Here is a 13,899-nt window from a genome sequence, read left to right on the forward strand (position 1 = left end):
ACATTAATGCTTTTTATATTGGTATGTAATCATCTGTAACATGAGCAATTAAGTACAGTACTAATGGACTATGGCCAGGAGCCTGGTACTAATATTCAAAACTGACAGAGATGAATAGGTTTGGAAGCAAAACCAGGCTGACAAAGACATTTTTATGAAGTGCGCGGACCCATTTGATTTAAGCCAGTCCGAGGTTAGTTTGGACACGTAAGACCTTCAGCGACAATGATGCATTGATGGGCATTGTACCCTTTCTGCCATGCCTTAAACAAATGCACCCATTGATTCTTTTCAACAGCCCGTGCTTTCGTTATGGTACTCATTAATAAAACAAAAGTACCCAACTAATACGCCAGTAACATTTACTGAGGAGCTCGCTCCTTTTTTCTTGTTGTAAAATGAAAACATTTACTGGAATCATGAACCACACTGCATGAAAAATGAATCAGTGGATAATGCACAGTAGATCACTCATTTCTTCTCCAGCTTCCACAAAAAATAGTCCGGTGACATAAGGACAGGAGCCAGCGACTGATAGTCTCAGGGTGAAAAGGGAGAGACCAGAAGAACCCCACATGAGGGACCCCTCCCCTCATTGATCACAATCTGGTTTGCAAGATTGGAAGCCTTCCAAGTTTCCCAGGAATAATAATATATTGCTCAATAATCTGTCTATAATAACATTTCCAAGAGCATCCCAAGACGGTGCGTTTGCCCACAGCATTCTGCCCCCTCTGAACTCCTGGAATCTTTTGGTAAAGGGTGGCCTTTCACCGATGTAGCCATTCCTGTTTCATCGGGAAGATCCGCCGCGAGTCATAATTGACACAATGACCGTGAATTTTTGTTTGTTTCTCTTTAAATCATAAGAACAGATGGAATCCACCACCATCTCTACACTTCATTCCGCCCAAGAGCTGCCGCTTCTGTACTGACCAAAGAAGAAGTGTTTCAACTCCCCAGACAGATCCCCATAGTCCCTGGCCTGCTAGAACCAAGAAAAGTAAGGGCCCTAGACAGTAGTTCCCAGCTGTCTCTCCCCATCACAATATAGGCTGTTGTTAGTTGCCAAGCCAATGCCAACTCATAATGACCCCAAGCCTGCAGGGGAAAATTACTCCGCAGAATTTTTAGGACTGTGACATTTTGGAAGCAGACTGTCAGGCATATCTTCTGAGGCACCTGGACAGATTCTAACCACTCATCTTTCCGCTAGTCGTGGAGTGCTAAGCCCCCTGCCCCACTCAGGGACTCCTAGCACATCCATAACATGAAAGATTATGGGTGAGTTTTTTACTGTCATGATTGGTTCTGATGAATGAGAGTGACAATATTAGAAATCAATTTATTTAAAAATATATAAATTATCTGTAAATTTTGGTATGCCATCAACTCCTAACTATGTATGACACACCTTTCACCTTATCACAACAACATGAAAGGGGACAAGGTGGCAAAAGAAAAAGAGAAAAGGTCAAAGGGTTAAGTTCTTGTGAAGCACTCTAAAACACCTGTGCTCAGGTGTGTTGGAGCTTTAGGCTCTGCAGAACCAACGGTGTTGCAGCCACACATATGCAAGAGCTGTCTTCTATGTCAGGGGCGCCAGGTGGGGCTCTAAATCCACGCCTTTGTACTCTGCGTGGAGATGAAGTTTGAATGGGTCTTTGCAAACGACAGGGTTCATTTGTCATCTGTCTTCCTTGTCATCTGTCTTCCTGTTGGGTTCCGTAAATTGGGAGGAGTAGAAGTCAGAGAGAAAGTAAAAGAGACCTGCTTCTTTCTAGATGTTGCCTGTTCATGTGCACGTCCACTCAACAGCAGCAGTTCCAGTCTTTAGCTTGTTTCTACCATTCCAGACTGTCTCGCTGCGTGCATTCACAGAACAATCCCAGCGAGGGAGCACTGCCTCCTGAGGTGAGCCCCCAGCCCTAGAACTCCTCCTCTGACCTTCAGCAACACCAGTTCTAGCTGTGAGAGTCCTTGGTTTCCAGGAATCTGAGCCCCAGCTCTGCACAGCTCATTCTCCAAACATCTGTACCCCTCTATCTCTTAGCTGTTAGGACCGTGCAGTTAATGTTCTACATGCAACATTTGCTTCACCAACCCCCTGTGGTGAAGTCTCTTTGTTGAAATGCCTGGTGTGGATTCTTTTGTCTTGATTGACCTCTGGGAGAGATACACTACCATATAAATTCTGGATTTGGAAGAGGAAATGACGCAGTTCTTAAAAAAAACCCATCCAGTGTAGGACCAAGCATTCTTGAAACAGTGAGTAGAGAAGGGAAAATTTTAAATGCTTCATAGTTGCTGAAATTTGAGATGTCTCTACTAGAATTTTAAATGTTGATTGATTGAAAGCATATGGGTTTCTGCCACTTCAAGAAGACGTAAGCTATGAGAAAAAGTATCTAATCATAAAAATAATATATCATGGTATGTCCTTTAAGATTGAGGCCATTTTAATGTAGATACTTGTCAGAGTACGTTAAACACAAGTAAGAAAATAATCTTGTGAATACTTTGCAGGGATTTTTCATGAGACACTAAACCCAACTCAATTCACTATGATAATTCCAACAAGTACATTCTACGTGTTTGCTGAATGGTCACATGACAGGCAGCTCAGAATTAAATATAGTACAATAAAAACAATCAAATGTAGGAAAAACATGACACAGAATCGATGAGTTCCATGGCAGTCCAACAGGGAGCTAACTTTGCAAGGTAACTGGCTTATCTGTTGAGCCACCGGGCTGTGTCTTGACGGTCTTCTACCCGTGGCCATTATCCACGCACACAAAGACACACGCGTACCCCACCGCTGGCTCTGCCCTCCACGTCTCCCTCTGCCCAGCTTTAAACAGAAGAGCAGGAAGCTAAGTGAGTCAACCCTTTAGCAGTGATAAGGAAATGAGGACAACTTATAGACATAAGTAAGGACAATTCATCCATTTGCGAACCGGCCTTCAGTGGTGTGGATGTCAGAACCCTAATACAAAGAGAAAACAGTCCCGTGGATGCAGTCTTCAAAGCTGGCAAGTTTGAGTGTAGTTTGTTGGCACCATCAGCACCTTTCTGAGAAAGCTGAAATGGTTTGAAACCAGCCACACAAAGCCTGGGCCAAGAGTATAGCCCTTGAATTAAAATACCAATACGGGGGCGGGTGGGAGGGGGGATGGGGGGGAAGAGGGGACACGATTAGTACAAGTGAGGACAAGCCTCCTATTATTAGAAATGTTGATCAGCTACACTGCAAACGTAGAGTGACATTTCAGATCCATTTTCTATAAAAAAAAAGAAGGGTCTCCTATTAAATGAACCAACAGAGAACACGCAGAACAGCCCATGCTGAGTGGGGGAGGGCTGTTCACGCAGGTGATCATAGAATAAATGCAAGATAATAGAGCTCTAATTTTAGCTCTATCGCTAGACAATACCTCACCTTAAAAAAGAACATCGCAATGTAAAGTGCTGGAGAGGGATGGTTTCCCAAAGTCCTTTTGACTTCTTTTATTTTGTCCTTGACCGGGAGCATCTTCCAATGGGCACGCTTCTCATTAAGCAAGGCTTCCCAAACCAACCAAACAACAACCCATCCGCCCGGGGCTTACCTTTCATAATGTCTCCGCGTACAAGTGGCAGCGCTGGTGCTCCCTGGGTTGCCGCCCAATTCGTCATAAATATGTTTCCATTGACGGCGAGCTGTTATCTGCAAAAGCGGCAATGGGAAATTTCACTCCTGCATCATAAAGAGACTCACTCACCCAGGGTTTGACACATACACAGCATTCAGGGGAGACTAGTCTGTTCTGGAAACCTAGAAATGGAGTAGCCTAAATGTGTGTAGTGGGGTGGGGGGATTTAGGGGTTGAAAGTGAGCTTTCACTTTCAGGCCTTTGCCTCACAATAAAGTCGACATTTGACTTGGCTCTATATGGTGACCCCTTAGTCTGTTTTCATCTAAGGCTGTTCCCCCAGATAGCCACCTCGTCATTTCCCCCCAGGTGTCAAACGCAGAGCCTATGCCTCTAAGTCATGTGATAAAAGCTGCACAATAAAACCAGATTTGAGTTAAAATCTATCTCAGTTCATCAGTTTAAATGAATCTGAATGCACTGTTGCCCAAGGGGTGTGCAAATCCATGGCTGAGGATATCAATGAAGAAGGAAAGGTTTCACCAAGCATGCTTTTGTGTCTCCTGAGTTTTGAACCATATGATGCACCACTTAAAAAAGAAAGCAATACGATGATAAAAATTAATTTAAAAGATCTAACTGGTGGTGGAATGTACAGTCGTCTCAGGCTATACTGTTATGCCAGCTCCTTTAACCACAAAAATATAACTAGAGTCAGAATGTATGTATGTCACACGCTGTTTATTTTTATTCACTTAGGTCAGACAAAATGGGATATTGATCAAATCCTATGAAAATGAACACATTCCAGAGCTAAAATGCAAACGATGTATATTATTGAGTGGGGTGAGAAAAAACAAACAGCTTGCAATGTACTGAACTGCATACTACGATCTGGTGGGTTTGTGGCTTTTCTTTCCCTTTCCTTCTTTAATTTTATTTTGGTATATCAATTAAGATTCCACAAAATAACAGATGCGAGATCTGGCAAATGGTTCACTTGGGGAAACCACTTCATTGACTAGACTCAAGCATGTTAGTGTTTCCTTGAAACTAGGGAGCCAGAACAAGGGCCGGGGGACTTAGGGGCATTTCTCAACATGAGGTACAGGAAAATGCTGCCCCTAGAATGTGCCGGAGAAGGTGCCCGTGGTATATTTAACACAATCAGGGCAGGAGGTGTCTGTGGAAAAAAGTACCCACAACGCTGCCAGGGCAGTTCACCAAAAAACTAAAGGCAGCAATCAGAAAAAAACAAAACAAAACAAAAAAACCCCATAACCCTTCAACTTGCAACTCAAGCTCTGGAATTGTAATCTGAGGAGGAGGAGATGGGTATTAAATGTCAAAGGTCAAATGGTACCTCTCCCACTAGAAGTAAAAAGAATGCTTTTACTTCCATACACCATTCTCAACAGGCCCAAGGAGAACCTGGAGCCAAGGCTATTTTTGCATTGTTCAGTTCCCCATGAAGCATCCTTGACCCAATTTGTTTCAATGTTTCTCATTAGGAAGAGCGACCTCTTACTTCTACTAGCGGTTTTAAGCAAAAAGAAAAGCCTTCGGTGGTTACAGTTCAGTTAAGATTTTAATAAGTGACTTCAAATCCCTTTCAACTGAACTCAAAATACTATTTTGATAATTAGTTTCTATTTAATTACCATCTTCCTCCTGTCTTCTGACAAGGTCCCAGGTTTATCTATTCAAGAGCCCTGGGCATCAGGCAAGAAGACAGAGGATGTCACTCACTCTATTTAGTCCTCACACTCCTCCGCACGGTGACAATAACAACCTCCCCCTAGGTGCTGCGGAGTCAACTCTGAGTCATGGTGACCCCCTCTGGGGACCCCTGGAGCGTCAGAGTGAACTGTGCTCCACGCGGTTTTCACGACGTTTTTGTTTTTGTTTGGCAGAGGAGCGCCAAGCCTTCCTTCCACGGCGCCTCTGAGGTTTACGGAAACCTCCAACCTTGCAGTTAGCAGCCAAGCATGTGGACCATTTGCACGACCCAGGGTCACTTGCAAAGACTCTCGCCATCATTAAAGTCACCCGATAAAACAGTGCTTCTCAACCTTCATGTTGTGGTGACCAACCCCAACCATAAAATTATTTTTGTTGCTACTTTATCACTGTAATTTTGCTACTTATGAATTAGGCGATCCCCGCAAAAGGGTCGTTTGACCACCCAAGGGGTCGCGACCCACAGGTTGAGAACTGCTGCTACAGAACGAAGTAGCACTCCCCCAGTGGGTTCTGGGGGCTACACAATCTTGACAGGAGTAGAAAGCCTCCCTTTTCTCCCGCAGAGCAACTAGTGGTTTCAAACCACAGACTGCAATGAGCAGGCCAGCACGTAATCCACTACGCCGCCACGGCTCTTTCCAAGAACAGAAGCTGCCTGGAAACACGCCTCCGCACTCCCCTGGCCTGAATGAGGTGTGCAGACCCTGGGCAGCCCAGCAGGAGTAGCCAACAGCCGACCCGTGTTTCTTTTTTTCCTGTAATCACTCTGGTCATCTTATGCATACCATATTTTAATATTTTATGAGGTATGTTCACTCCTGTGATTTCATCTAACCTCCCCACCAACCTATTAAAAGCTACACTTTAGGATTCTCATTGGTCCGTGAAAGAGGTGAGACTCGGATGTTGTGTGACTTGCCCACCGACACGTAATGGCAGAGTGGCAGAGCCAGTGGCAGAGCCATGACGTAGCAATGTCTTGTGGCCACAGGAACAGGTGGCCCCTTCCACACCCCTCCTCACCCCCTGAACCCCACGGTATCAAAGCAGCCTCATGTCAGAAAGATGTATTAAGATCTTTAATTCCAGGGCTTTTCCTTCAAACGCGGCAGTAACTGCGAAGCAGCTTCTGCTACAAGTTGTCAACTTTGAGTTCTCTTCCACCAGTAGAGAAATATCATCAGGAAGAGGACATCTGGAATGGAGATGGGCTGCAAGAAACTCACAGCCATGGAGTCCGTTCGGACTCAAAGCAGCCTTAGAAGTCAAGAGCAGAACTGCCCTGGTGGGCGTCCGAGACTGTGACGCTTTATGGGAGCAGAGAGCCACCTCTTTCTCCCCCGGAGCAGCTGGTGAGCTGGCACTACTGACCTTGGGGTTAGCAGCCCTGAGGCATGATTTTCCCAAAGGCACCCGGTCAAACTATGGCTCCTTCCCCCTGCTGACCACCTGTGTGTTTCTAGTTAGAACAGAGGTTCGGTTCTCTCTTCCATTCCTGTCACTGATGAGTGCTCACCATCAGAACCCATCTGCTCACACAGCCAGTCACTCACCAGTCGTTTCCTGGTCACCTTCACCTGGTTGGGACTGTGCTAGCCGCACGGGAACACAATGAGAAAAGCCTACCCAACCCCCAAGAAGACTGCATTCGAAAACGGGCAGCCCACCTAAACAAGGGAACCAAGCTATGAACAAAACAAGAACTGACTGTGAAGAATCCAATGAAGGAACAACGCCATTGCCGACAGAGTCCGTCCTTTCAGTGTGTCCAAACTGACCACGTCCTCCTCGTGCACTGACCTCCCAGGCTAAGGAAAGCCTCCTGAAACACTTGCTGATCACCGAAACGACCAGGCCCCTTCCAGAACAGCCATGGATTATCACAAGGAAAGAAGACCTCCGCAGACTCAGAATGAAACCCCGACGGTGGGCGGCGGGCAGTCAGTCAGCACCCAGCAAGCCATGTTCAGCATGGTAGGGGTCTGCCAGCCTCCTGGTGGGAGCTGCTGGGGTTTAAACACCATGTTTAGCGGTGTGGGCTCGTCTGGAAGGAACAAAGCACTGGGCCTTTGCGGCTCGGACTGGGCTTGTTGACTGAGCGTCCACGGCCTGGCCCAGAGGAAGCAGGGCATTCTGAGAGCATTTTTTTCTTTTCACAGGAAAATCATAAAACGGGCTCTTTCCAACTTGCAAGGAAAGACCCCCCTGGTAGTGCATCTCTAGGATTGTATTTTGATCAAACGAATTGTATTTTGATACAATTCAAATGCTAATCACAGACGATGAGGGAAGTAAAAAAAGGCCTCCATCTTAGTTTCCCAAAGCGACAATGGGTCTCAGAGCCCAGTAAGGAGTCTCTCTTGGCCCATCTACTGTGTACCACAACCCCCTCCTCACAAAACTGCCCTTGTCTGCAGTACGTCTTACCCAGTAGTCATTGAGTACATGCTGACCCATGGTTGGTCCCTGTGTGCAGAGAAGAACAGAGGCTTTGTAGTGTTTCCCAAGGCTGTGACCATTCAGAGGACTAGAAGCACTTTCTTCTGAGGGGCCTTTGGGTGCATGCAAATTGTCAACCTTTTGGGTAGTTGGACATTTAACCATTTGAGCTACCAAACTCCCCAAATAGCCATTAGTTCTTGTTACTGTGTGCTGTTTAGTTGACTCCCATTCATAGCAGTGCTATTGAACAGGCTCGACTGCCTCCAAAGACTACCTCGTAATCTTTATGAGAGCAGGTCATCCATAGGTCTTTTCTCCCTGGGAACAGTTAGAGGGTTTCCACAGCCAACCTTCAGGTTAGCACCTAAGAATTTAACTCTTTGTGTTCCCCAGGGACTCCTCCCATCATGCCTGAAGGGTATCCACTTATGTATTTGATGGAAGTGGTCAAGGATTTCATTTGACGTGGATCCATGATCAGTGCTCATGGAAGCAGCAGTCAAGAAATCAAGCAATGAACTATACTGTGCAAATGCGCCTGAAACCTCTTTAAAGTATTCCAGAGCAAGACTATCATGCTGAGGACTATGGTGCAGCCGATCCACTAGATGGTATTTTCAATTGTCTCACGTGTATGTGAACATGGGATAATGGCTAAGAAGACCCTGCAAAGAACCAATCTATTTGAATTATGGGGTGCTGAAGAATGTCGGAAGTGCCATGGACTGCCAGAAGAACCGAGAACTCTGTCTTGGAAGAAGTACAGCCAGAACACTCCTGAGAAGTGAGGCCGGTGAAACTTCATCTCAATTACTTAGGACATGTTATCAGGAGAGATCAGTCCCTTAAAAAGGACATCATGCTTAATAGAGGGGCAGTGGGAAAAAAAGACCGTTGTTGACCAGATAGATTGACACAATCGTTGCAACAATGGGCTCAAAGGTAACAACTGGGAGGAAGGCCACTATGGGTCCGAATCAACTCAATGGCACCTAACAACAACAACAAAATGTATTTGTTCAATATTTTTATTTTGTTGCCCAACTCTTCTCTGATAGGTGTTAGCTTTAAAACCCAATCTGGAACATAAACAATTTCTAACTGAGATATCTAGCTAGCTCCTAGCCCCACACATCTGGAAAGTTTGATCTTATAGCCTGAAGCTTTCTGCTCACCAATCAGAGTGGCTTTATATTTTGGGGGGCTTTAGGGTGCAAAAAATTTCTGGAACTTTGTTTTCTATAGAAAAAATTATATTTCCATCCAAGTAATGCAGTGGTTCTCAACCTGTGGGTTGCAACCCCTTTGGGGGGTCAAAGGACCCTTTCATAGGGGTCACCCGATTCATAACAGTAGCAAAATTACAGTTATGAAGTAGCAATGAAAATAATTTTATGGTTGGGGGGGGGGTCGCCACAACATGAGGAACTGTATGAAAGGGTCGTGGCATTAGGAAGGCTGAGAACCGCTGAAGTAATGGTTCCTCTTGGATGATGTGTCATGCGTGCCCTGTGCCTGTCTACAAGGTCCTCATAAGAGATTTATGACATCACCAACCAGACTGGCTTTATATTTTTTAGGTCTTCAGGGGTGCAAAGAATTTCTGGAACTTTATTTTCTATAGAAAAATTCTAAATCCATCCAAGTAATGGTTTCTCTTGGATGATGTATCATGCCCTGTGGCTGTCTACAAGAGATTTATGACATCGCACATCCACGGTAGCATATCCTTATAGGACACAGTGCTGGGGTCTGAGTCATAGAGGAGAAAGGAGGTAGGATGGCGGGCTGCCACGAAGAGAAGGCAGTTCATAATGCAGCAGAAAGCAGAACCCCATGGGATTAATCAGAAAGGTAGATTAAAATGTTGAGCAGAACGCACTCAAGTAAAAACAATCAATCAGGGTACCTTGAGATTTCAGCCTACTTTGAATATATTTGAATATTCTTTTCCTCCTCTGGATAAGCCTCAAAGACCTCTGTGAAAGCACCCTACACCATTATTCACCCCGTGGCTTTCATTATCCACCAGTCATTTCCAATCCCTGTGCTTCCGAGCCCAGGCAACTGTCTCTACACGCCCACATTCTCGCCAAGACATTGGGCCCAATGAGTGGGAAAGAAATCTTTGATGAAACTATCCAGTCACGGAAATACCAAACCACTCTTGTAACCGAAGACATTCTCCTGGAGACTTGATTTCTCAATCCCATTTGCGGTTGCATAAAGGAATTGTGATATTTTTTAGGGCAAGTGAAGATACAGCAATCGGAACTTTTTGAGGACCTGGGTTCCGTGGGGCTTCCCAATGGCCGGGAAGGATGAAGTCAGGGGATGGCTTGCCTGCACTTGGTAGTGTTCAGGCTACCGGGGGCGCCAGCTCCTTCTCGGGGCACCTTGAGGGCGGCCTGAATTCAAGGAAGATGACTACTTTTTTTCCTGGTAGTACTCCAGGAACCGGAGCCTTTCAAAACGACATGACATCATCTTTGGCCTTCAGAATTTTGAATTAAGCAAGAGGCTTTTGCCTGTCCAGAGAACCAGGGTTAGATTCAGAGGATGCCTTGAAACTGATGTCAAAAGCAGAAGCCAAGCAACTTCTCCCAGATGAAAAAAGAATGGGCTTGTCTCACCTGTGGGCGGGAGGAGGCTGCAGCTGACATTCTTAGAAAGCCACCCTCTGCAAAGTCTCCTGTTTTTAGAATATGATTTCCTTAAGACCCTTGTCCCTACTCTACCTCCTAAGAATCGCCTCTGGCTAGCCATTAAACGGTGAGCCAAACGGAAATCACTTCAGCAAACCACGCTTAGCTTGCTGCATCCCAAACTACTCCGAGAGCGAGAGCTTTAATTGCTTCACCAGACTGCGACAGCCCCCATAGCTCACTGGGCAAAGCTTTATCCAGTGCGCCTCTTCAACTGTAGGCCGCCCTGTCCTCCTACAGGTTTGGAAGCAAAAGCCCAATGTATGACTGCCAGCGAAGTGTCCTCACTACCAACCAATGGGATTGCCAGGTTACTGGTTTTTAGACAACCAAATCCGTTTAATCCAATTATGATTGCTAACGAAGAGATACCACTTGCATTGAAGAAAAGGCAGAGGAGGCAAAGAGAATGAAAAAAAATGTAGCCTTTAGTCGAAAGCTAAAAAGGCTTAAAATAAAACTTCTGTGCTTTCTTTCTTTCTTTTAATTCAATTTGAGGGTTGTGAAGGACTGAAATGAAATAATCCATAATCCGCAATTCAAACCAGAAGGTTTGGAATAGTTTATAACCACAAACAAAAACAAGCCCATTATGATGGCCTCTTTTTATAAGCAGAAGGGATTCCAGAGAGATGTCTTTATCCAATCACAAGTTACCAGCAGATGCAATACATCCACAAATTTCATACTTGGCAAATCTCGACGATTGCTGAATATTTATCCTCAAGTAGACTTCTTAACCCATCCTCAAAGTTCATGCATTTTTCTCATGAATCAGTAATAATAATAATAAAAGTCTCAACCAATTCATTAATAAGGCAAAGTTCACATTAGGTACAAAATGATTATAAGGCACTAATTAATCACAAGAAGTAATTGAAAGGCACTACAAGTGGAAATAGGTTATTACTGGAGCCTAGTCCTAACACATGATCCCAAATACATAGACATCATCGGACGATGTAAGAGGTTGCTGGGAATGGAAGGTCCAAAGAATGGTTATTTATTGATATTTTGCCTTCCAGAGGGGTTTGGAAGTTCAGGCCATTGTACACAACATTCTCAGCCAGTCAGAATGTGAGGAACGTCATGGTAAATCCAGTCCACTCTTCTCCCTGGGCCTCGGCTGGTCAACTCTGTTTGAGAGCAGGGCAAGCAACCTTTGGTTTGCAGAAAAAAAGACAATTGCTCAGGTGCCCCCTTCCCTTGTTCAAGTGAAACTAGTGCAGAAATGAAAAGCAAGAGTGCTCTCAGAACTTAGGAGGGCACTTTATTGAATGGAAAAATACTCGTCAGAAATCTGGTGCTGTTCAGAGCCAAGCAAACCGTAACACGCTAGCATGTTTTTACAGTAGCAGCATGGAGACAATGTTCTATTATTTGATACTTGATATTGATGTGAGCGACATGTTGGAGCCAAGATCCATGGGGTCCAGTAAGTGTTGATAACCATTGCGCCCACTGGCTTTGAATTAGCATCGCCTGGGAACCTTCAATCAAGCAATCAATCAATCAATGAGTCTTTGGTTTTCAGGCCCCAGTAAAGTAAATATCTACATGTCTCTAGGGGGATGGGACTAAACAACCACATATCCTTTAAAGTTCCTCAAAGCAAATCCCAGCACCAGCTCTTGGGTTAGCCTTAGGGAATCACTGATTTAGAAGGTTCTGAGATCTCTTTTGAACTCTAAATGATTACCAGTCCACACCTGCTTCTGGTATCAGATAATCTCGCAGATAAGTATCCTCTAGTAACTTTATGATAAGTTAAAATCACAGACTTTGAATGTTATTTGTACATTTCTTGGATTAACTTAAAATTCAAATTTCAAAACACACCACCGAAAATGCACAAATTTCATCGGCGTAAAGGATGAGGGAGAGTGGCAAGCTTCAGTGCCTACAGAGTCAACAGGTAGGATAAAGACTTTTATTTTGAAAATCAAGGGAAAATCTTGCTTCAAAAGCACTCTTCAGGTTAGACAAAATCTCACCCGTGGGCCTTACACCTAGTCAATGAGCATAGATGGTAATTTTATATTAGGATGCCTACCTAGATGCATTGCCTGACATGATGGCAGGCATTCAGGAAAAACAAGAACAAAAATGGACTCAGCCAATGATGACCAAGATGGCAGGTGAGTGGAGAGGTGAGCAGGAAAGGCCCACAGAGGGTACCGGTCCTTGTCTGCAGGGATCTGAGGCTCCTAAGCAGATGGAAGGCTGATTCCAATATGGTTCCCCCTGGTCCCTCACCCAGACTCTCTTCACCGACATACACACACCGGAGCAGAACAAATCACAAAGCACCACTCTTAGCGGGTTATCAACCTTCGGAGCAGGCCCTTCCCCATGCTTACGGAGTCCTCTCAGGGCCCAGCCTGGCACACTTCCTTCCTCAGCCCCATCGCCTTGCCATCCCTCTAAAGACTGCCCTTTGTGTTTGCTTATTCCATCCCTCTGGGCATTTTAAGTGACTCAAACTCTACCTAACTTTCTCCTAATTCCACACTTCCACCCGCTACTCCCCATTTGATTCTCTTCCTGCAAGACCAGAATCGTCTCTCTCTCACTTCCATCAGTCCCACGGGCCTTTCCTCGACCGGCATCGGAGTCTTCTGGCCCTTCCTCCCATTTCTACTGGAGGCAGAGTATGTGCAGCGGCCATGGAAAGTCACTCCCCTTGCTAAGCACTTGAGTGATCACCGATTCAAGAGGGTAAGCAACTAAGGGGTCCACCCACTGGCCTAGACGCTTTCACATCTGCCTTGAACACAGCGAGGTTCTCAGTACACGTGTGGTCAGGTGAGTTGCTATCTGTGTCGTCATTCGTGCTCATGCTCCAAGAAAGAAAAAGGACTCTTGGTTGCATGAGCCTGCCCCTGATGCTGTGCAATGTATCAGAAGTTTCTTGTGTGTACGATGAGGGGTTACAACAAGTTCATAGGAGAAAATGGAATTAAGGAACAATGGATTTCCCACAAACCTTTTGAAACCCCTTGTATGCCATCTTGCTGCTGGATGGCCATCAAAGAAAAAAGAGAAAAGAAAAAAAACCAGGAAAACAGGAACAACTGATTCCGCGACATTTGCGGGCACTCTCCCTCTCAGTGAATAACAAAAAGTCCCTGGGTTTAAAGAGACATTTCACAATATTGTGCAATACCATGTAACTATCTGCAGTCGCAGTGCATAAAAAATGTGCACTCCTATGCAGAACAATAAAAGTCTGGGCTCAGGGGTTGATTTCCGAATTTATGAGACTAATCCTGAATGAGTTATCATATTCTGCACATGGGTGAAAGCTATAATTAGCTCAGGATTTTGCAAAAGTCTGAGCTACAGTGGTAAGGAGTCAATCTCTTTGTCTTATC

General features: G+C 45.0%; 1 protein-coding gene across 2 annotated transcripts in view; it reads right to left on the reverse strand.

The window, feature by feature from the left end:
• The window catches only part of ARID5B (AT-rich interaction domain 5B), a 198,182-nt gene that overhangs the window by 23,011 nt on the left and 161,272 nt on the right, over positions 1-13,899 (reverse strand). For both annotated transcript variants that reach the window (XM_075534830.1, XM_075534831.1), the window contains one exon: positions 3,612-3,709. In XM_075534830.1, coding sequence (XP_075390945.1) covers positions 3,612-3,709 — 98 coding nt within the window. The remainder of the gene's footprint in view (positions 1-3,611; positions 3,710-13,899) is intronic.

The sequence above is a fragment of the Tenrec ecaudatus genome, chromosome 16 (assembly GCF_050624435.1).
Source record: "Tenrec ecaudatus isolate mTenEca1 chromosome 16, mTenEca1.hap1, whole genome shotgun sequence".
Lineage (NCBI taxonomy): Eukaryota > Metazoa > Chordata > Mammalia > Afrosoricida > Tenrecidae > Tenrec > Tenrec ecaudatus.